Below are 24,987 nucleotides of genomic sequence, written 5' to 3'. Positions count from 1 at the left end.
GGAATCCTCAATTTCCTCATCTGGAAAATAGGGATATAGGTCATTACCTCATTTGCTATTAGAGTTGTTTAAGATAATGTGAAAATATCTAGTTGTGTGACTGGCATATAACAAGTACTCAATAAATGTCATTTTAAGATGATTTGAATAATTTCATTGTGAGGAAATTAATATTTTCTTATAAAATAAGGTCTCTCGTGGTCTTTCTCTGTTCTGCTTGGTGTCCAGCCTAGAATTCTGAGTCCAAGGTGATTCAAGTGTTTTGATGACGTGTTCTGTCTAGGTGAACACCAGCCTCCAGAGAATTATTTATTGTTTTAAAAGGATATGGAAAGGATTAATCATTTTGTTTTGTGCCCCATAGCCTGATTCTCATTTCACTTAACAGTGCAGAAATTATGAGGGAAGAATTTTAGTGCTTTCAGTGGGAATTCTGTGCAAGCAGAATCTGTGTGTGATAATTCTGTGTCCAAGCGTTGTGATTCAAGTCAGCCAGTACTGATCATAGCGTGTATAATGTTGGTAAAGCACTCATGGAACCCTCACCCCGTTCACAACATAAAGCCTGATCTTTCTGTCCAGGTTGTGCTTTATCTCAGTGCTTTATTTCAGTCGTTTGAAAAATCTGATTTCCAGGTTGTGGATTTTCAGGAAAGGAAATAGCTGTTGTTATTTACAGGACAGAGCTGGCAAGCTTATTCATCCGGAATAATTTTCTTTGGAGCACTAAAGAAAGGGGTCATTTACAGATTCAGATTCCATTGTCCAAAATCGAGAACAATTCCTTCATGTTCTTAGTAATAACCCTTGCCCTACCCAGCCTTACGTCTCCTACGCCGGAGCTCTTGTATCTGGCAATGCTAATTTGAGTCATGGTGTAAGCTCTCTTGCTCAGTTTCTACGTGTCTGTGAAGCTCCTGAAGATCGGGGATCGGGCGGGGAGACGACTGCAGCTCAGCGTTCAGAATGTATTTTGTTATCATGAAACTCGTGCTCTGGCAGGTCTCAGGCCTGGTGCTGCTGGGCGTCTAATCAGCTCAGCCTTGGAATATACCTGTAGAGTAACCGATGCTTAAATCATTCGCTCATTCAACAAATATATATTGGGCACCTACTGTGTGCCAGGGACTGTTCTAGAACCAGGGCACATAACAGTGAACAAAATAAAAACCCCTGTCCTCATGGGACTTATGTTCAAGTGGAGACAAGCAGACAGTAAACCGGAAAAATAGGTAAACTACAATGTAGAGTATGTTAGATGGTGAGAGTGCTCCAGAGTAACAAAGCAGAGAGGGCGCTGGGGGATTGCAGGTTGAAATAGGGAGAATGGGAAGGCCCTGCTGGGAAGGCGAGAATTGAAGTGAGACTGGAAAGAGGTGAAGGAGCACAGATATCTGGGGAGATCCTGATGTGTTTAAGGAAGAGCATGGGGGTGGAGTGAGGAGGTGGGGGGAAGAGGCAGTAGGATGGTGTGAGTTCTTATAAGGACTTTGACTTTTACTGGGAGTTGGGAAACGATTAAAAGGTGTTGAACAGAGCAGTGACATAGTCTGATTATCTTTTAATCAGCTTTCCCTGGCTGGCTGCTCTTTTGACCACAGACAGCGGAGACAAGTGTGGAAGCAGAGAGACCAGTTTAGGAAGCTAGTACAATTAACCTGCTATGTATTTTTTTTAATTAAAAAAATGATTTATTTTATAATTGTTCTGTATAAGAAAGTTAGGATCTTGTTCTGCTATGTATTTTACACTTTTCTAATCTCATTTCCATCATGGCTAGTGAAATCTTAGGAAATACTTAAGAAAAAGCAATGAAAAAAATATTGCAGCTATAAAGTAGGCCTTATTGTTCACCGTTATATGGACGAGGAAACAGACTTGGAGCAGTGCAGAACTCGCTCAGGATCACTCAAGATAACAACTGGCAATGCCCAGTCTTCCTATACTTTTCCTTCCTCCCCCTTTGGACTGCTGTCCTCTGTCTTGTTCCCCATCTCCCTGTCATATTTGGTCCTTGCAGACCCTCCTGGAGACCAAGGTGGTCTGGCTGTATGCCACATCAGGATAGGGTATGAGGATTCTGTAGTGTGCACTTTGGGCTGTAGTTGGCGCCTTTCTCCCCTGAGACTGAGAAGGGGCTGCAACATGCCTCCACAGGACTCTCAGAATTGCAGTGTGCCCTGGAGGAACACTGCTCCTGTGGGATTTGCCAGACTGATCAGCCAGACTGGTCTCCACTCTAGGCTCAGAGCCACCCTTACACCTCTGTCCATGAGGCTGCCCTGCTATTCTTTCCACCTTCAAAGCCTGCCCTTTCTACCTTGTAACTAAGTGGCTTGGTGTGACTGGCACAAAGGGTGTGATTGAGGGACATGGGGGGAGAAAAAGCAAGGCTGCCACGGAGGTTGGCGGCCAGATCCTAGAGAGACTGGAATGCCATGCTGATAAGTCCAGACATGCTCCTGAGGACAAAACTGGACAATGACATAGGCAGGACTGTGCTTAGAAAAGATCCTTGAGGCAGATGGATGTGGAAAATGGATCCGAGAAGGGTGATCTTGCAAGTGGGCAGATCACCCTAGGGGATTACTGTTAAGGTCCAGGCAGAGAGAGAGAGAGATGGGGGCCTTAGCAGAGCAGCAGCATTGAGAGTGGAAAGGAAAGGACAGCTCTGTGAGGTGTTCAGCAGGTTAATCTGATGCGGCTTGGCTAGGTTTAGTCCTCGGGAGAAGGAGGTGGTGATGTCTGGCAGGAGAGGAAGTCCCGGAGGGGGCAGCAGCTTGGAAAAGAACCATCACGCTCTCCCACTGTACAGAACCAATGTCTACTTGCTTTTTGTTACTGTATAGTTAGAGTGTATTCTAATTTCCTGCCTTCCCCACTGACCCATGAGCCCTTGAGAGAAGGAATTCTGTGTTGCCCCTCTCTATACCCACAGCACCTGTCACAATACCTGGTGGGCTCAATACATTTGTTAAATTGTTGTGTCATTTATGACTCAGAGAGATAGTTAGACGTTATCCTTGTTTATTGAATGAGTAAATGAGCCCAAAGCTAAGCTTGAATTCCACCGTACATTCTTCTCTGCCTACTTCAGCCTCCTCTGATCTGCATCAGTAAGACAGATTAACACTTAGTTTACATATACTTATCAAGCATGTTAAACTTTGCTTCTTCAAAACTAGATTATAGACCCCTAGAGGGCAAAAGCATTCTGATTACCCTTAGCAGGCACTAGAAAATGAAAGGAGACCTTAAAGTAATGAGACTGACTCTAAAACACTATATAAAAAAGTGAATCTTTGTTTCTTGTCAGAAGGAAGAGAGGTTCAGATTAGCTGGAAGATCAAAGAGATTTCATTCATGTGCCAACTCCAATTTATAGGTAGTGGACTGTCTGGCGTGATATGTTTGTTGAGAAAGAAAAGTTCTGAAATTGATTACTGATGTCTGCCAAGGGCTTAAGGTCAGGAAATAGTGGCCTGTGCGCTGCATACTTGTTGACCCTGGGTCAGAAAGTCCCTGAAGTTCCTTCTAGCTTTAAAATCCCTTAGCTCTATGCTTGTAGAGTCATTCCTCAGTTCATTGCTGGGAGTTAGAGGAAGTCTTCCTTAGGGAACTAAGGAAGGGTTAAAAGTCATTACTGGAGGGTAAAATGACCTTGATGTTGAGTCATTTGTTCTACATCTGTGACTTGGGGTGTAAAAATGTAAATTGTGTGTGGGACTGTTACCAGGGTAATGTTCTATGTCAGCCTTAAATTATTCATCACAACAGTAATGTGAGGTCTAATAAACTTACGTTGTTTCTATACATGTATATATATCTTGCATGTATCTGCTTAATTAAGTACCTTTGAGAAGCCATCCTTTAGCTGACTTGTCCCTAGTTCCACATATTGAAGGATTAGGGAAACAATTTTGGGCTTTGAATGCCTATGCCTGGTGCTTTCAGTTTTTAAACCAAATCAGAACCCACCAGAGTTGGGGAATCACTGAAAAGATTCTGATTTTTGGCTGATCAAACTTAACCCATCTGTCAAAAATTTGAGCAGTGGGCATAAGAAATAAAGGAAGCTTCAAACGACGACATAAGATGTAGAAAATTATCACATGCCAAATTTGGATTTGGTGGAGCTCATATAGTAGCTCAGATGAGTAAAAACCTTGGGTTGCTCAGACACGGTGTAAATAAATGGGATTAGGAATTAGCTGTTGGAGAGCATATGCGTGCTCATATGAACACTTGCTTATTAAGAGAGAAAGCTTTCCATGTTAATTACTTGGGAGAAATTGTGATTACCTTTAGCAGAGCTGAGACTGAAAATAGCTGTCCTATATAGAGAGTCAGTGACACGCTGGCCTGGTGCCAGGCAGCTCTGTTCACCTGAGGAACTGCAGATCTCCCCCATGTTGATGTCGCTGGAGATCTGGGGTCACGAGTACCGTGGGGACTCCAGCACTCTCGAAGAAAATGAGCTCATCTTAGACGGAAGTGAGTGGCCCACTTAAACTCCCCCGCAGCAATGTCTGTTAAAGTAGCAAGTCTTTTCAATGGCCTTTCCTATTTTGAATGTTAAACATACATCTAATAGAAGACAACATTGAAGACAGTTACTATTAAGCCAATAATTCACTTCGGAGCTGTAGTTTAGCACAGCAGATAGATTTAGAAGGAGCTGATTCATTATAGTTGCTGAGGAAAACAGCCCCAAACTGCGACAAAGAGTGCTCTGTTGTAATTAGAACGCTCCACAGTAACACCTCTGTTAATGGAAAGGAAGTGTTTCAGTGACTCACTCATTGCCAGAAATGTTACTACCCTACCTTTGAAAAATATCTGCCCACTGCCTGTTCCATTACCAGAGGTAGAATATTTCCTTTCCAGCAAATACTCCTGCACTTTCTGGGATGGGCAGACCTTGTCCCAGCTCACAGACACTTCATGCTGTGTATCCTGGGTGGTTCCTCTCCCAGGCCCAGCCCCAGTTGTGTGAGCTCTGGGCAGTGGTCCCCGCTCTGCCAGGAGAGTGGGGACTCTGTGCCTTGTTCTCTACCACGAGACCCAGAACCAGCACTGAGGAAACAAGACCCTCCCACCAGTCCCTCCACACTCAGGCTAAGGTCTTTGTTCCCAGAGCCCTTGTTGGTAAGAGTCCATAACAGGGTCCACAAGCAGGACAGTTGTCACAGCAGATTTTCCTGTGTCCAGGAAGGGTCCTGATACCAGCATCATGTGACTCTGCTAGGTCTGCATATTGAAGCAAAGTGGTGGCCTTTGGGACTGGAACTTCTATTCAGAAGTGACCTCAGCGGGGGTCTGCACCGTGTGTTAATTTTTACAGCTGCATTGAGACAACTGTGCTCTCAGGGGGTTAAAACTGTACTTACTTACTTGGCTAACGAGGAAATCCTTAGAGGACAATGCTTAAATGAGATTATAAAATTAAATTATTTTTCTACCACTTGAGAGTTATCTGGTTACTTATAATTCAGTAAAGAATTAAGTCAACAAAAAAATGCACCATCACCAGAAATGCCAAACCACAAAAAGCCTAATCTCCGAGCATTACTGGAAAATAAACTGATTCTGTTCTATTTCTGTGGCTATTTCATATACTTAATTGTTTTCTGAGCCACGTAACCACTTTACAAGTTTCATATAAGATTTCCCAAATTATGAGACAATGAGGGAGACACATTTTCTCCTTTGAAAATTTCTTTTTCTGTGGGTAACCAAGCCTAATAGGTAATATTTATTGAGGGCTTATTATGACTTTTATGCACATTATTTCCCATTTGAGCCTTAGCACAATGAGGTAAGAAGTGTACTTTTTTTACAGAAAAGGAGACTGAAACTTACAAGGCTTAAGTCACGTGAGGTCACAGTCAGAGCTGGGATTTGCACCCAGGAGTGACTCCAAAACTGCAGTTCTTAACTATTAAGCAAGGCTACTTCCTAATGAACCTTGATACACCTAATTGATAGTTCAGAGCATTCTTGCAGACTTCACTCTTGTACAGTAGCTAAATAAAGCCTAGTAGCCTCCTTCTTACTCCATCCCTTGTCTGTCTCTTGGCTTTTCTTTATCATGTCCTTCAACCTGAGACATTCTGCAGTATTTAGTCCTTCTCCTATTCATCTCCCATATAAACCTTCTATTTGAACTTATTCTAGTTGAGCTTGTCTAAGAGTTGCTTTCCCACGATGTGTCATACTCTCCTGCCCTACTGCTTTTGCTCATGTGTTTCACCTACTGTTATCCTACCCATCCTTGATGGTGGATCTAATTTTCACTTTTATCATATAGACTTCTCTGACTGCCAGTCAGGGATGATTTCCCTTCTCTGTGCTCATATAACCCTTAATTTATTTTCCCAAATTGTACTGCATTTGAACCACTACTCCTAATCCTGCCCTGTGGCAGACATCACTAATTGATTATAGGCACTCTTTACCTTGGAGCTTTGCTATGACCTCAGAATCCTCAAAACTCTTCTCTAGGCAACTACTGTTAATCAAAGGGAACTGGCATGTAAGACGAAAAATATTGTCCATTGCTGGGAAAATCTATTCATTTTGCAATTAATTTAAATTGAACAAGTGTTGATGTTAACGGGCAAGAGATGCAGAGTTGAAGTCTGTGTTTTGTCTTAGTCTGTCAGGCAATATGTGCACAGAAATCACTAAATATGAGTGTAAGTGTTGTAAATGCTGCAGGAAAGCTACAACACGCCTTGGACCTTCAAAGAAGAGGGGGAATTGAGAAACAGGTGGAACTGGGAATTGGAGGAGGCCAGGAATGGCCTTGAGCAGGTGTGGTAGGATTTCTGGGCTTGAAGATTGGAAAGATGACAAACCCAGGTAGAGATAATGATATGAGTACAGGGGTCTTTATCTTGTGTCTGATTTCACTATTGTATGAAACTATTTAATATATGTATTGTTATGTTTTTACAGCTTCTCTTTCTTATCTCAGTGTCCTGAGGGTTAAAAAAAAAAATGCTGTCTTATATGGGTCTGTCACACTCATAGCATCTAACCTGGTACCTGCTTCATAAGAGATGCTCCCAAATATTTTTGACTGATTATAGAACCTTCTTCATTGAAGAAGAGGTCAATCCTTGATGAGCCTATCCCATCGACCCCCTAGTTACCCAGTAAGTTGCATGGGTTTTTGAGTGAAGACCCTGAGGAACTCTTATCCAAGCTGGAGTCATCTGAAATATACTTTACTCCTAGTTTGGGGGCCCCAGAAGAAGGGCAAGCCTAATCACTAACAGTTCTGAAACCATTTTAGTGTGAGCTCAGCATGACCCTGGAGCTTTCAGAATGGAGAGCATCTTTCTACCCTGAGGAAGATCTGACCTTCTCAGGGAACCAGCACAGGAATGAGCCTGATCTCCAGAGAGTTCTTTGGACTAATTGGACTAACTAATAGTTCCATACAATACTGAAACTGGACAGAATTAGAGAGATTGGAAGATCCATCTGGCTTCCCAAAGTTGGGCCATGGCGTGGAGCTGAATCACCCTTGGATGGTAGAGTCTTTTTGAATGTGGTATTTGGCAACTCCTATGTCTTTCAGTGAATTTTTTTCTAGGTTTTCCCCCTCCACACATCGTTTCACATCCCTGTCCAAATTCTGCCCATTTCTGTCCCTGTCTGGAGATTATTTCTATGATAAGAGATTAATTAGCCTGTCTGTGCTGCTTGTTCCAGTAGACCTTGAGCTTAAACAGCTTGGACAAACACTAGACTTGGTTGTTAAAGATTCTGAAGATGAGTTTTTACTTTTTTTATTAGCAAAAGTTAATTGTCAACCAGGAGACATAACAGGTTTGCTCCATTTCTGCTTCCGCTTCATTGATTGCTTTCTCACACCTAGAGAATTTCCTGAGGTTTCATCACATGGGAGAAATTCTGAGTTCCACAGAGTAACAGAGGTTGAGCTCTTGTTTGTTGCCAGTGCAGAACACTCAGTCCCCGAGAAACATGCCCAGGTCTTCTCTGTAACTGGTTTGCCATTTGCATTGAATATAAGTATTTGCCAGTAATCTCTAACTAGCTTGTTTATTTTGAAAAAAAAATTAGAAGTTTACATCTACTGTTGTTTAAGTGGAAATGATTGGGTAAGGTTTGGCTGCGTTGGGTCTTCGTTGCTGTGCGTGGGATTTTTCTAGTTGCGGCAAGCGGGGCTACTCTTTGTTGTGGTGCATGAGCTTCTCTTTGCGGTGGCTTCTCTTGTTGCGGAGCACGGGCTCTAGGTGCGCAGGCTCAGTAGTTGTGGTGCACGGGCTTAATTGCTCTGCGGCATGCGGGATCTTCCTGGACCAGGGCTTGAACCCATGTCCCTTGCATTGGCAGGTGGATTCTCAACCACTGTGCCACCAGGGAAGCCCCCTTGGCTGCTATTTAAATTGCAAGTAAGTAACCATAGAAGACTGGATTTATTGAATCCAAGATCAAGATCCTGCAGTGCTCATCGCTGAGTTTTTAAAGGCTTTTTGAATCCTGTTCAGGGCTCTGTGTTCTAGGGGAAAGTGTTGGTAGATCACAGTGAATTTTGCAGTGAGGTTTGCAGCTGTGACTTTTTGCTTAGATTCTCTCTCTTTCTCCCCTTTTACAGCCTCTCCCCATGCCCTGGAACATCTGTTCATGAGGGCAATACTGAGAAAGGAGGCTGAAAATCCTCACAAACGTAAAACATTCCAAGATTCCAAGAATAAACAAAATCCTCTAGTGTTACTGTGAAAAGATTATACTCACCATGTTTTTCTTTTTTTTTTCTTTTTTTGGTCTCTGCCAGTCATCTTAAATGCATTTATACTTATCTCTAGACCTTAAATCTAATCCATTGTTTTTATCAAATGAGCTAAACATGTGGAGGTACTTTATAAAACTATAAAGTGTCTTATAAATGTTTGTTATTGTTTCCCATAAACAAAGAAAAAAGGGAGCCATGCAAATTGTAAAACTTGAGTCTTGGTTACAATGTTATTCCTTGAAGACACTAATATACAATGTTATCTTCGTGTGTTTTCTAGGGCCCAACTCTCATCCCTGTGAAAAGACATCTGGCCTATATGACGTGTAGCTATATGTAGCTATATGACATGTAGCTATATGTAGCTATATGACATGTAGCTATATGACATGTTTAATATTCTATACATGAGTGTTCTTTCCTTTCAGAAGTAATAAACAAGCTGGTCTGTCTTTGCCTTTTTTCTTTCAGTTAGGGTTAAGAGAAGCATCTGAGGTATTTAGAGACAGAAATCCCTGACCCGAACTTTCAACACTGGGTACCACTTTCATTTTAATTTAGGAAATATTATACAGTTCTTCAAATACACCTTAACTCATTTGAAGATGAAAGTAAATATTTCTGCAGTCCTTCTGGGAGTGGGGAAGGAGAGGTCAGAGTTAAGGCTCCATAGAAGTTAGGAGAAGAGAGGGATAAACAGTTGGCAGGCAGGAACATGGTAAGAATAAGCAGGTGACGCAATTTTGAGGCAGAGGTGAGGAATGGGCTGAGAAAGTTGGGGAGTCCCAGTTACTTAGACTTAGCACTCTGGATGCAGGGTTCATCAAGATGGGAATTCCAGGCTTGTGACAGGTCTAGAAAATCCAGGATGACTGGCTCCCTTCTCTCTCGCAGAGGTCCATCTCTTTCCTACTCTCAAATTGCCCCTGACTAAACCCCACTGTGGGGTAGATGGTCAGATTTCTTTTACACATGGAAAGAAGCCTTCCTAAGATTGTGTAATGAACCAAGAAGGTGTTTATGGGAGTTGTAAAACTGGTTACTGTAAAGCGGTAGGGTTCCCGGATAATCTGGTGTTAAACCCGAAGAAAAGGTGTGTCCTTCAAGCAGAGGATTCCAGGGCCTCTCCAAACTGTGTACGTCTGAGTGAGGAGACTTGTCATTCCTTCAGGGACTTGGAGACCTGGGTACCAAGGAGGGGAAAGAGTGGAGTATGGCCACAAGGTAGATGAAGATCTTTCACAGGAATGTATAAAATAACCTGATTGGTAGAATGACCCATGAGTTTAGCAGATGTGAACCATTTTAAGAGGGAAAAAAAAAAGTAGAATAAAGAAAGTCAACCACAGGTAGGAAACGGGAGATTTTAGAATCCAGAAGTCAAGTCATAGATAGGTATCTCAGGAAATAACCCAAACACACATATGTGGGACTGACCCATCTTTAGGGGGGAGGGACAGTCTGGTTGTTCCTAGCTTAGAACAAGCTGGGCCTCTAAGCCAGTTGAATGCTTGCTGTAGAGACTGGATTCCTGTGGGTTGGTCCTATAACCAACCTTATCCTCACTTGAACCCAAGGGACTCTTTGGACTCCAGGGGCTCCAGAAGCCTGGGAGAAGTCCCAAGGTGTAGGAACCAGGCACCTAACTTCTCATGGGTACATTACTATACCCATTGTCCATCACTGGAGAGGCCATATTTATGATGCCTCTCTGGGTTTGATGGCCCTGGGACAACATGGCAGATTTGTACCCACATTCCTATAGCCCAGTTTTCACGCTCTGCTAATGGTACCCTATCTCAGCTATTTTCTCCTGCCTTTTGTAATCAGATTTGATGAGTAACGAATAGAAAATGCAGTGGTTTCCTGGGCATATGCATTAAATAGCAAAATGGTTCACTTCAATGCAGCAGGTATTGGCCAAACATCCACGGAGTGTCAGGCACTGGTGCCTGGGACATTACGGGGGTACAAAAGTGAGCATACAATGCTTATGCCTTGGGAACTTGCGATGAAGGGAGGGGCTGAGATAGAGGTCTTTTAGAGGGGACAATAGATGAAGATGAAGCTCTGAAGGACCCAGAGAAGAGACTCATCCCACCTGGGGAGAGACCCTGGGAAAGGCTTTCTGGAGGAGGTGACTCTGTTTTGAGGGGTGATTAGCACTTCACTAGGCAAAGATAGTGACAAAGGGTTTCCCTTGGAGGGGGATCTGCGAACAAGCGCACAAAAGCAAGGAGCATCTTTAAGAAACAGCAAGGAGTTTATTGTGACCGGACATGGTAAGATCAATGATGATGAAGATGTGAGGACCTATATCAGCTAGGGCAGACCTGGCAGAAAACAGATGATCCACTCTCTCAAAAGTATATAACTGAACAGACTGTAATCAAGGGACTACTTACAGAGTTAGGTGGGGTTAAGGGATGGTGAGGCACCCAGGGCTAGTAACTGTGGGAAGCTGTTAACTCTCCTATGCCAGAATGGTCAAGGGAAGCGGGGACAGTGTTATCACAGTCCATTGGGGGCTGGGCTGCAACAGAGTAGCTGCTTGATAGGACCTGTATGGCCACAGAGGAACATAGCCACTACCAGAACCATGGCAGGACAGGGAAGGAATGAAGACAACATATATCCCAACTTTTCTCTCTCTGTCCTAAGATCCACAGTTAGTGCTTCTCCTTGGCTAAAGCCAGAGGGCAAGGAACCCCAGGTTACATAATTGGTAGAGATCACTCTCCCGGGACACAAAGTGGGGCAGAAAAGGACAGAAGGAAAATCTAAAGGGCAAAGGGAGAATAACGGGCACAGAGCCACATGGCATTGAATGCCATGCTAAGAGGTTTTCTTGGGACACCATTATCAAGTTCTACGAATGATGGTAGAGAAGTTAGTCTGATGGTGTCTGGTAATACTGGAGGCCTCTGCTATGGGCATTTTGAGAAGTAAGTGTATAATGACTCCTGTATCGTCTGTAACCATGTACCAGCATGACCATTCTCCTACCTTGCCCTATCCCACAGGCCCATCCCCATGGCTTCCACAGCTAGAAGGCCTTGCCGTCACATCAACCAGCTTTTCTTTCATGCAAAGAGGGCCAGCGTGGTTGATCGAGAGGGCACCCAGAATATCAGTGACACTTTCGCTCTCCCCACTCTTCTAATTGGAAGTGACAGAAAATCCCAGTTGAACAGGCTTAAGTCAGAAATGTGGGGGGTCGGCATAGAATTTATGGCTCAGAGAATTTAAGAGCTCAGAAATGGTGAGTGGTTTCAAGTACAGCTGAATTCAGGGGTTCAAAAATATCATTCTGTCCTATTCTCTCTTTACGTGTAATCTCTGCACTCTTTGTGTTATTTTCACTCTCAGGTAAGACACTCCCACTGGTGGTGAGATAGCTGCCAGCACAGTTCAAGGTTTCCATATCCCTGCTTCATACCCAGCAGAAAAGAGAAAATGTCTCTCTGTTCAAACAAGACTCTGGGGCCTTGGCCTGAGTTTCACTCAGTCCTAATTGGGTCAATGACCATTCCATAATCAGTCTTGGTACTAAGGAAACGAGATTATCTGATGGACCAGGCCAAAGTCACTCCTTCATCCCACCCTCTTCCCCTAACTTCTGAATTAGTTATAACTTGAGCTGGACCTGAAACAGATTGAGAGTTGAGAGATATGCTATTAACAGCAGAGACAATGGACATTGGGTGGCAGTTACAGCAAATGTTTTGCCTTTTATCTGTTGTGCTCCTGAACTGTTTCCTGAATGCACTTGGTGTATACTCATTGCTAAGCTTTATTGAATTCATAGCATTACAGAAACATTTGAAGTTGTTTAGATAATAAACACATACTTTGAAAATAATTAAGACAGAAACTACTTTAAAGCCTGAGGGAGGAGAAGGAAAATTAAGCAAGGCCCACAATTGAATTTTTGCTTTAAACTCTTAAGAATTTTAAAAAAACAACCCCCCGAACCCCAAAAACCCAGCCTATTGCTAGTGTCATATTTAGTGATGAAAGTCTGAATGCTCTCCCCTTAAAATCAGGAATAATGCAAGGATGTCCACTCTTACCACTTCTATTCAGTATCTCACTGGAAGCCTGATCCAGTGCAATACAGCAAGAAAAAGAAATAATGAACATAGGTTGGAGAGAAATAAAACTTACCCTGTTCACAGATGGCACGGTTTTCTACATAGAAAATCCCAAGGAATCTACAGAATAACTCCTAAAACTGGTAAGTGATTTAGCAAGGTTGTAAGATACAAGATTAATTCCCAAAAAAGCATTTGTTATTTCTATATACTAACAATGTAAGATTGGAAATTTTAAAATATTATTTAAAATAGCTCCAAAAAGTAAAAGATCAGGTATATATCTAACAAGATGTATGAATAGGATCTATAGTTGAAAATTACAGAACACTGATGAAAGAAATTCCAGACCTAAATAAACAGTCATACCTGTTCGTAGATTGGAAGATACATCATAATGATGATGTCAGTTCTTCTCAAATTGGCTTATAGTTTTAATGCAATTCTAGTCAAAATCCTGGAAGTATTTTTTGTAGATGTATCAGACAAACTGATTCTAAACTTTATATGGAAAGGCAAAGGAATAACAAGCAATTTGGAAAAAGAAGAAGAAAGTTGGAAGAATCACAGATGACAGTAATCAAGACTTTGTAATACTGGTGAAGGGATAGGCACATAAGTCAATAAAATGGAATAGAGATTCCAGATTTTTGACAAAGATGCAAAAGCCGTTCAAAGAAGAAAGTAAGTCTTTTCAGCAAATGGTATTGGAACAGCTAGACATTCACATGCAAAAAAAAAAAAAAGAAGAATCTCTACCTAAACATCATATTTTATACAAAATTAACTCAAAACGGATCATAGATCTAGAAGAAAAGTAAAAAAAATTTTCAGTCTTTGTGACCTAGAGTTAGGCAAAGAGTTCTTACATATTATGACCAAATAGAATTCATAAAAGAAAAAATTGATAAATTAGACTTTATAAAAAAAAGAACCTTTGTTCTATGAAAGACACTTAAGAGAATGAACACAACAAATCATAAAGTTGTACACCTTAAATGTATGCAATTTTTAATTGTCAGTTATATTTCAATAAAGCTGGGTGGGGGGAAAGAGACTGAAGAATCTTACATACTAGGAAAAAATAATTGCAGATCACATAGCCAACATGTCTGCACTTGTATCCAGAACATAATAAGAACTTTAAAAACTCAGTAGTGAGAAAACAAATAATCCAACTTTAATAAGTCACTTCATCAAAGAGGTTGTCAAGTAAACACACAAAAAGATGTTCAGCATTATTAGCCATTAGGGAAATGTAAATTAAAACCACAAGGAGACAAGGAAAAATTTTTTTTCTGTTTATTTAATTTTGTATCTGTGTGAGATGCTGGATGTTCAGTAAACGTCTTGTGGTCATCATCTCAATGTATGTAAGTCAAATCGCTGTGCTGTGCACCTGAAACTTATATAGTGCTGTATGTCAATTAAATCTCAATAAAACAAGGATAAATTACGAAAAAACACAAGATGCCACTACATGCTTATTAGAATGACTAAAATAAAAAAATCCAGTACTGAGTGCTGGTGAAGATGTGGAGCAACTGGTTCTCTTAAACCTTGCTGGTGGGGATGTAAAATGGTACAACCACTCTAAAAAACAGTTTGGCCGTTTCTTAGAAGTTAAATATACACTTACCATATGACCCAGCAATCCTACTCCTGGGTGTAGACCCTAGAAAGAGAAAAACTTATGTTCACACAAAAACTTATACACAGATGTTTATAGCAGCTCTAGTCATAATCACCCAAAACAGGAAGCAACCCAGATGTCCTTCAGTGAATGAAAAGATAAATACTGTCCACCTATAAGAGGTGATCCATTCATCAAGAAGAAGGAACATATTATTGATATGCAGAAAACATGGATGAATCTCAAGTGCATCATACTTAGTGAAAGTAACCAGTATTAAAAGGCTACGTAGAGTATGATTCTATGTACAAGACATTCTCAAAAAGAAAAAAACATAGTGGAGGAGAACAAATCAGAGGTTGCCAGAGGTTAGGGACAGGGTGTGTGTGTGTGTGTATCACTGTAAAGGTATAGCATAAGGGAGTTCTTAGGGGCGATAGAACTATTCTCTGTTCATATCCTAATTTTGACGGTGGTTGTAAGAATTTTAACACATGTTAAAAATCATAAGACTGTGCATTAAAGTTCAGTCTTGTTGTATGATAAATACACTTAAACATACACACACACCTTAAGAGTCTGGCTGGTACAGACAGGCCCAGTGTTTCAGGAGGTGTTCTGTGTTTAAATGGTGTGAGGAATTCCTTCTTTCTGGTGTCTTTTCATTCCTGTGAAGAGCAAAGCCTCCAGTGGACTGATGCTGCCCTCCTACGGAGGATATCTGATCTGATTGTTTTTGGTATTTGGGGGCGTGGAAGATAAGGGATCTTCTTAACTCCACACCTGCAGGGCCAGCCAGGGCCTGCCTTGTTACCTGGACACACGTCACATAGAGGAGGTTGGGAAGGCTTTCCAAACACCCTTGAGCTGAGGTGTTTTTGTTTTCGTCTTTTAAAATAAATTTATTTATTTATTTATTTTTGGCTGCGTTAGGTCTTTGTTGCGTGAGGGCTTTCTCTAGTTACTGCGAATGGGGGCCACTCTTCGTTGCAGTGCGCCGGCTTCTCTGTGGTGGCTTCTCTTGTTGCGGAGCACGGACTCTAGCCACGCTAGCTTCAGTAGTTTTGGCACACTGGCTCAGTAGTTGTGGCACATGGGCTCAGTAGTTGTGGCTCGCAGGCTCTAGAGCGCAGGCTCAGTAGTTGTGGTGCACGGGCTTAGTTGCTCTGCAGCATGTGGGATCTTCACAGACCAGGGCTCGAACCTGTGTCCCCTGCATTGGCAGGTGGATTTTTAACCACTGCGCCACCAGGGAAGTCCCTTGAGCTGAGTTTTGAAGTAGCTGAAATGGTAAACAAGTAAAGTCAGAAAGCAGAGGGCCTATGTGCACAGGCTCAGAGACCTGGGCACTGGGGTGGGGCTGGGGGTAGGGCGGACCAAGGAGCTTGCATGCCACCCCGTGATGGGAAACCATTGAAAGGGCTTTAAGCAGGAAAGTAACTCAGCCAGATTTGCATCTCGGAAAGATCGTTCTGGCTTTGATTTGGAGGATGCATTGGAAGAGGCAAGACCAGAAGCAGAGAGAGTATTAGGAAGTTGATGAAATAGTCTTGGTGACAAATGAGGCCGACCTGAACCAAGGTGGTGGCAGTGAGGATGGAAGGGAGAGAGACAGATTGGAGAGTTGTTTAGACAGTAGAATCAGCAGAACTTGGTGGCTGTTCAATGTGGGCCTGGGATGGGATGCAGAGTCGTCTAGAATGTCCCCAAAGTGTACCACTTTAGACCCAGACTGCTTCGGTATCTCAGCTGTGTCACTTATTTCCTGCGGACCTTGGGCAAGCTACTTTACTTCCTTGTGCCTCAGTCTCTCACCTGAAAATGAAGTCACCTCACAGAGTTGTGAAGATCAGTCAGAGTTAATTTTGCTTAGAACAGTACCTGACCATAGTCTACACAGCCCTCAAAAAATGTCTGCAGTTACAACACAATTTAGGAAGATAGGGAACTCTTCCAGGTATCTATTTCTTTTTTTAAATTAATAAGCCAATTAATTAATTTGGTTGCGCTGGATCTTAGTTGCGGCAGGGAACCTCCTTGGTTGTGGAATGCGAACTCTTAGTTGCAGCATGCATGTGGGACCTAGTTCCCTGACCAGGGATCGAACCCGGGTCCCCTGCATTGGGAGCTCGGAGTCTTAGCCACTGCACCACCAGGGAACTCCCAGGTATCTATTTCTGTGTAACTAATTACTTCCAAAGTTAGTGGATTAAAATAGCAATCATATTATTATCCCTCGTCGTTCTGAGAATTATTTGGGCTCAGCTAAACAATTCTTACTTGAGGTCACTTTTGTGATTGCAGGGATATGGTGGCTGGGCTGGAGTCAACTGAAGGGCCATCACTCACATGTTTACTGCCTGGAAGACTCAGACAGCTGTTCTCTCTCTCTGTCACTCACTCACTCACTCACTCACTCGCTCTCCCATGTGGTCTCTCCAGCAGGGCAGCTTCAGGGTAGCTGGACTTTTTACATGGTACCTCAGGGCTTCAAAGTGAGTGTCCCAAGAAGAGAAACCATCAAAAGCCACCCCTTTTCTAAGCTAGCCTCAGACTCCATGCAGGCTCATTTCTGCTATATTTTCTTTATTAAGGTCATTACAAAGACCTACCCAGGTTTAAGGGAAGGGGACAGAGACTCCATCTCCTGATGGGAAGAGTGTCAAATAATGTGTGGACCTATTTTAAAACCACCAGCTAACCCAGGAGGAAAAGTCAGAAGTCTTCTGGGAGAAGGAAAGATAGGTTTATTTTTAGTATGTTGGGTCCCATGTTGAGTTATATATATCTAGGTAGAGATTGCCTGAAGACCTGGAACTTGGGAGACAGAATGAGGCAGGAGATAGAAGTGGAAACTGAATCTATAAGAGCAGATAAGATTACCCTAGGAGAGTGGACAGCCCATGAAGAGGTCAGAATACAAACTCCTTGGCAAACACCAGTATCAGTGTGGAGGGGAATGTCCAGAGGTGGGGAGATGGAGAGCTTACTCAGCCTGGCTAGGTTCCTCCAGACATCCATCCGGTTTCACTCGTAGGATGTTGCAGTCTGAGAATTCTTTCTCTGGGTCCTAGCATCCTCTTGGCAAAGAGTTATCTTTTCAGCCAGAATGGACTCTTGGACCCACGTTGAGCATCCTCTCCCCCTCTCCCACCAGGCTGCTACTGTCAGAATCTCCTGCGCTTCCTGGAAGGCCAGGCGGTGCGTGCAGGAAGCACAGCATTCTGATTGCTTCTTTCCTGTACATTTTCAGTATGGGGCAAGGAATTAGATCCTCCTCCCTCCTTCCAGTCAGGTGTTTTCCCTGAACTGAAAGATTACTTGAGCAAGTTGTTAGGAAAGTCACTTCTCTTCAGCCACCTAAAAATGTTTTTTCTGAATTCAAGCCACGTCCCTGTGACTGGCCTTCAGTTCCAGATCCTTTTAGAGAACCGCTCTGGTACTAGGGCTAGCCTGGTTCCTCTTTGGAGTTGCCACAAGGAAAAAGGAAGTGACTTGCGATTCCACAAAAGAGCCAGGTTCCAAATCAGATGTGTCTGACTTCAGAGCTGAGCCCTTCACCCCAGGCAGCCTTCTAAAGACACCACTGTACACCTACCCTGAATGGCCTGAACATTTGGACAGTTTTCTACGTATCTCAGCCCCTACATACCTCAGCCAGCTTTATCTCCAATCCAGGCCCACCCCTATGCAAACATGTTCAATGGCTTCTCGTTATCTCTACTAATAGCTAATCTTGGTATATTACGTTATAGTGTAACACATGGTTTCTCTTGTTTAATCTGCACAATGACCCAGTTATCGGAAGGGACCTACGCTTAGGGAAGTATAAATTCTCCTCGCTGGCATTCTAGGCCTTTCATTGTGTGCCCCAACTTGGGTTTCTGTCTCAGTTCTCTAAACCACGCCTCGAGCACCAGCCAAACCACTGGCCAAACACATCCTTGTAACCTCTTCATGGAAGGAGCTGCACTTTGGGGTCTGACAGACCTGGTCTCAAGGCTGGCCATGTGACCATGGGCAAGTTTTCTAACCTTTCTTGTACGTATTCATTGTGCTACATGATTTTATATAAGGTACTTGAGCATCCTTGGATTTTGGTATATGCAGGGGCTCCTGGAATCACTCCCCTGTGGTTAAGTAATGCAGGGACAACTGTACATTGTAGAATAAAGGCTTGTTAGGTTAGATGACTGTAAAGGTGCTTAGGACAGAGGCACTTGATGAGTGTTTCTTCTTCCCCTGACTCCTCTGTCTTTGGCTGTTTCTCCCACTTTCCTTCTTCTTCAATAATACCTGCCTTTTGAATTCCTATTCTATTATGGAAGGTGCATCGGAACCTCTCCCTTTCTTAATCTAGCCTAATGGGAATTTCAAGAAAGTCTTGAATTCCTACAAACTCTGGGGTGGCGTCCTCTGTAGACTCGCAAGCGCTTCTGACTATCATTATTGTGCATGTCCTGTCCTGCCTTCTAGAATGTAGGCTCTTGATGGCAGGGGCAGCATCCTCTCTTTGGCCTCTCTTCCTGTGTTACGTGCAAGAAGTTAGATAACACTTGCAGGATTCACTCAAGAACATGGGAGGCTGTATGAGGTCATCATGATCATTTCCTGGTCCCTGTGGTGTTTGCTTTCTTTTGAACACAGCAGCTTTCCCTCTTGTGTTTTATCATGTTCCTATACTGTCTTCAGTGGGAAAACCAGAATAAAAGATGACAGCTCAACAGGAAGTTGGCTTGCAGAAGTATTTAGTGTGACCTCACAGAGCTTAACAATTGTTTTTAAGCTTTCATTAACATTTAAAAATTGAGTGGTTTCACACAGTGACCCAGATTCTTAGTTTCTCTGTAAAAAATTCAGAAGATGAGGCCACCCTGGACCCTCACTTCCATGTGACACTGCTTGGCTGGAGCTGTCAGGACCACCACAGGCCCCTCAGGCCTGTTTCTCACACTTCTGCCCGGACTTCTGGCCTTGGACATTTACAACCTTTGCTGTAAACTGTGAAAAATCATTAAAATATATTTCAACTCTATAATTAAGGATGGTGGACTTCCCTGGTGGTGTGCAGTGGTTAAGAATCCGCCTGCCAATGCAGGCGACATGGGTTCAAGCCCTGGTCGGGGAAGATCCCACATGCCACGGAGCAACTAAGCCCTTGAGCCACAAAAAAGCTTTCTGTCAAGCTTTCATTACTAAATATAGTAACCTATTCATTGTGCTTGTCACCTTTGATTGCTTTTAAATGATTCCTCTTGGTGACTTTTATGTCTCCCATAAAAACCCATATCCAAGGCTTCCCTGGTGGCGCAGTGGTTAAGAATCCACCTGCTAATGCAGGAAAATAAAAGGAAGCTAAAGATAAGGTTACTACACAAATGTATCTTATGTGGTTCATCTATTTGGTCTACTAGTGGGCATGAGAAGTATACCAGAATTGAAATGAAAACTCTAGTATTGATTATAATTCACATCTCTTTTCATTTGCCCTAGCATTCTTAACTGTACCCAAATAACTCTAAGTTTTCACATACTAGCTATTTGAATTTGTGAATTAACATATCCAGTGATATCCTCCTTGAATCTTCCTGTCCTCTAGTCATTTTACTCCCAATTAGCATGTCATCCATCAGAGGTTGATGAAGAAAAAAAAGATGTGTGAGTCATCCCAACCCAATTTCTTTCTCGGTTAATAAAAGGTAGTAGGGAGCGAGGATTCCTGGGGATGGGGGGGAGTAAGCCAATTAGATGTTATTAGAACCATTTGGAAGAGGATAAAGAAGAAATATTTATTGATAGAATTTGTGATTTTTAGTTGTCAGAGTCATCACAAGTGAAGAAGTTCATATTAACATTAAGGCAAGCTTTCAGAGAATGTATGTTTCTTGATATGGAACATTTCCTTGCTATATATAAAATAGATAACCAACAATGACCTACGGTATAGCACAGGGAACTATACTCAATGTCTTCTAATAATCTATAAGGGAAAAAAAGAATCTGAAAAAAAAAAAAAATATATATATATATATATATATATATATAACTGAATCACTGTGCTGTACACCTGAAACTAACACAACATTGTAAATCAACTATACTTCAATTAAAAAAGAGAAGAGTATTTCTAAAATTATTATTAAAAGAATATGAGAAAAATACAAACTGATATGTAAACTATAAAATATGTAAAATATCTATAGGTAGACAGAATAAAAGTGGTGTGTAAAAACAATAGTTATATTGGGTTGACGAAGATGAACTTTTTTTTCCTTCTCACAGTATTCTTAGATGTTTTGTCATGATAATAAATATAATTGAAGGGGAAGAAAAGAAATGAAAACAAAAGCTTTCACACGAACTATACTTTTTCCAGATTTGCTGAATAACGTGTACTTGTACTCTTTACCTTTTAAAATGTGATTTGTTTTTTAAGTCTTAACATTTACAGACTCATGGGAGATCATCAAAATTGTTTTTCTTGCCACTAAAATTTGCACTGGGGGTGGTATTTTTCCGTAGAAATTTATACAGAAGAACTCAATGTTGTTCCTTTCTTCTTTCCAATTCTTGTTTTTCTTAGGGATTGCCATAGGCGTTTTGGTTCGAGAATACAGCAAGCTCTCCAACCTGGAGAAATTCTACTTTTCCTTTCCTGGAGAAATTCTAATGAGAATGCTGAAACTCATCGTTTTACCATTAATTCTATCCAGCATGATTACAGGTACCTTGAGAAAACTGACATTCTCCATGATTATTTAAGGAGCCATCCCATCACCTGAGTTGTTCTTTTCTTATTATGGAAAAAGTCAAAATGCACTTGATGCATCACACACAAACACAGACACACAAAACACCCCTCACTTGGAAAGTGTATATTTGCTTGAGTGAAATATTTCATTATTCACAAAGTGGCATTGCTTTGTGGCATTGCTCTGCCTGTAGCACTGTCCACCGCAGCTCAGATCTTCATTTGACCAGCCGTATAATGTCTTATGAGGAAGGAAAAAAAAAGGCATATTTGGTCAATGAGATGTCAGCCAGTGTCCTCAGGGAAAATGTGGTTGTCAGTCTTGATCATGTTTTCAGTAGTTTACTCGTTTGTTTCTCAGCTGTATCCTGCCCCCTACCCTGTCAGCGGCAGCCTGCAGAGTCCTCTGTCCCCTCTTCTCACTCACATCCACTTCTCCACAGAACTCAGAACTTGCTACATACTTGCCTTGGAAATTTGCCCAGGGGACCAGCAGTCACATGCTGTGGAAAAGGTTTAATGATGGCTTGGCACCATATTTTAAAAACCTGGTTTTCTTAAATCTGAACTTGTGATGCAGTTGAATTTGGAAATGATTTTTTCCTTATAGATCATTATATTGCAGGGTCTCTTTAAAGAACAAGCGCCTTGATGTAGATAGAGATTAATTTGGCTTACAAAAATGTCATTTGTCTGGGTATGGTAAGCTTCTCTGTGCATTCATAGTTTCTTGTCCTTATCTTCATTCTGGCAGTAGGTAAAATGTGGCAATCACTAGTGTTGCCAGCTTGAAAATCATGGTTTTATACAACCAGGCAATTAGAGTTCTCGACACGGCCTCTTCTAGAACATTTTTCTCTGCTGCCACTAAAGAGACCTAGGACTGATCTATGTAGAGTACTGGACATTGGCTGGGTTAAGGGAGGGTGGGTGTCAGGATCTTCTGCATTCAGCAATGCATTGCTTGAGCTGTGGATTTGGCCATTGACCTTTTGAAGTGCCAAACTCCAATCAGACTAGAGTCCCTTGGGTGTTCTTGGCCTATTACAAACCTAAAGAGAGTATAATTATGTTTTGAAATGACTGGCTTCTTTTAGGCCCTGCAGCCAGAGGGCCAAATCAGCAGACCAGTCATTTGTACCATATAATGTTTGTTTATTTGTAGAAGTGATTGTAAGCATTTAAAATTTGGAAGACTTCATGTAAGCATCCAGATTTCTGGCTTCCTCTGAAAAAAAAATAAGATCAGGAAACATTGGAGCCATGTTCCCACACACCAACAGTGGTTTGGAGCTGAGAAACAGCTACTCTGTTTACTTGGAGCAAATGCATTTGAGGATGCCACAGTCCCCACCACTCCCTATTGCCTAATACCTCATCTACTTCACTCATTTACATTACCTGCCTTTCCCTGTAGACACTGCCATTACAACCCCTTAGAATTTTCTCCATATTGAAGAGTCTTAATCTCTTCTTAGGCTCCTTTGAGAACATGATGAAAGCTTTGGACTCTCTCCCAAGAAAAGTGTTCACAATTGTACATATATACTGTATTTTACATGCGATTGCACGAAGTTCATAAACTACTTAGTGATTGATACTTACGTCTATAGACTAGTTGTAGGATGTTTGAAAATATATACTGCTCTTGGTATTCAATAACTAGTGAGATTTTTGCAGTCTGGCTGTTTTGGGTGCTAGCTCAGCCTTGCAACCCTCAGCATTCCATTCACATAGCCTAGCTGCTTTTTGAAGGTGTAGCACAGGTCTGGAAATTTCTACAATTTTCCTTCACCAAATCCCCAGCAGTTAAACAGGAGTTAGAAAGCAGAACAACTACCCATTCTTTTGACATAAAGTGATAAAATGATCAAAGATTCAAGGGACATGAACAAAGCAGAATGGAAACGATGATGCTATATTTGTGTTTTAAATTGTCAGATTAAAAGGAAAAAATAATAACAATATGAAGGCAAGGTTATGGGGAAATGGGCTCATTCATTCACTTTCAGTTACTGTATAATTGGAACAAACTTTCTGGGGGCAGTTTGGAGCACGTTCTGACCTTTCCACGTAGTATTTCTACTTTGATGAATTTACCGCAAAGAAATAACCAGAGATATGTTCAAAGATTTAGGTACAAGGATGTTCATGGTAACATTTTTTTAATAATGGTGATAAATTATAAGCTGTCTAAATGTATGTTATACCTGTAAGTTAGGATTCTATGCAACTATTAAACACTTTGTTTTGGAAACATAGTTAATGAAGGTGGAAATGTTCCTGATACAATATAAAGTAGAAGGATAAAACAAATTAAACAACAAGATATTGTGTACAATCCAAATTTTATTAAAATGTATATACATTTTAAGAGTTGGGATCAAAACCAAATGGCTAACAATGATTAGATCCTGATACTAAGAAAAAGTGATTCACTGAGCTTTCTTTGCATTTTCAAGGCAAACACACGTTAGTTTTGTTTTGTATTTTCTTTCTTCCTTCCCTTCCTTCCTCTCTCTCTCTCCCTTCCCTCCCTCCCTCCCTCCTTCCCTCCCTCTCTCCCTCCCTCCCTCCCTTCCTTCCTTCCTTCCAGAGGAAGAAAGTAGGATGGATTCTGCTCTGTGCTCCTCCAGCCTTCCCTCTGGTAGTTTCCCTCCCACTCTCCTCCCCAGCTCTGCTCCCTGTTCCTGCAGCTCAGCACCACCTTCACCTGGTGTGTGGTCCTTCCCCCAAACCCTGCAGTGGTCCTCAGCCTCCCCACCCAGCACAGAACCAGGAGAGTAAAGCAGAAGGTGGCTATGGAAAATACACAGGAAGAACAGTTTTCAAGTTTTGAAAGCCTTTATAAATCCAGCAGGTCAAGAGCTTATTTTATACATTTATTAGGACAAAGGAGAATACATGTTGGAAGTGGGAGAGAGTTGAGTGAGTGCCCTAAGGATACATAAATTAGTGGTAGAGACAAGCAAAACTGAGACCTAAGACTAATGATCTGTGCTTATGCATAATCTTGCATAACACGTAGGAAAAAATCCTCTGCCATCAAAGCCTCTGCTGATGTAAAACTACTTACTTTATAGCTGTTTTAACAGGAAGAATATCTCTTTATGTGATGATGAGGATCAGATGTCACATTAATCAGGGAAATTTGAATATACAATGGTTATGAGATGGTATCAAGAAATTGTTGATAATTTTGTTAGCGGTGATAATGGCATTTAGTTACGTAAGAAAATGCTCTTTTATCAAAAGTGTGTGGAATTATGTAGGGATGAAATGACATAATGTCTGGAATTTGCTTTAAAACAGAAAAAAGAAGGACTTCTCTGGTGGCACAGTGATTAAGAATCCACCTGCCAATGCAGGGGACATGGGTTCGAGCCCTGGTCCAGGAAGATCCCACATGCCACGGAGCAACTAAGCCAGTGCGCCACAACTACTGAGCCTGTGCTCTAGAGCCCGCAAACCACAACTACTGAGCCCATGTGCCACAACTACCGAAGCCCATGCACCTAGAGCCTGTGCTCCCCAACAAGAGAAACCACCGCAATGAGAAGCCTGCACACAGCAAAGAAGAGTAGCCCCCCGCTTGCTGCAACTAGAGAAAGCCGGCACACAGCAACGAAGATGCAATGCAGCCAAAACTAAAAAATAAAATAAAATAAATTAATTAAAAAGAAAAGAGAGAGAGGAGGCACAATAGACATAATCTCAAGGCATTTTCAGAGGCGGATAGTGT

The 24,987-nt window shown here is 41.9% G+C and overlaps 1 protein-coding gene across 1 annotated transcript in view; it reads left to right on the top strand.

Moving 5' to 3' along the window:
• SLC1A1 (solute carrier family 1 member 1) overlaps nt 1-24,987 on the top strand; it is a 63,655-nt gene that overhangs the window by 3,897 nt on the left and 34,771 nt on the right. Inside the window, exon 2 of the mRNA XM_079926508.1 lies at nt 21,078-21,218. Coding sequence (XP_079782634.1) covers nt 21,078-21,218 — 141 coding nt within the window. The remainder of the gene's footprint in view (nt 1-21,077; nt 21,219-24,987) is intronic.

This window comes from Stenella coeruleoalba (assembly GCF_951394435.1).
Source record: "Stenella coeruleoalba genome assembly, chromosome: 7".
Lineage (NCBI taxonomy): Eukaryota > Metazoa > Chordata > Mammalia > Artiodactyla > Delphinidae > Stenella > Stenella coeruleoalba.
The sequence above is the reverse complement of the archived record's forward strand: the minus strand, read 5'-3'. Positions and strand labels throughout refer to the sequence as shown.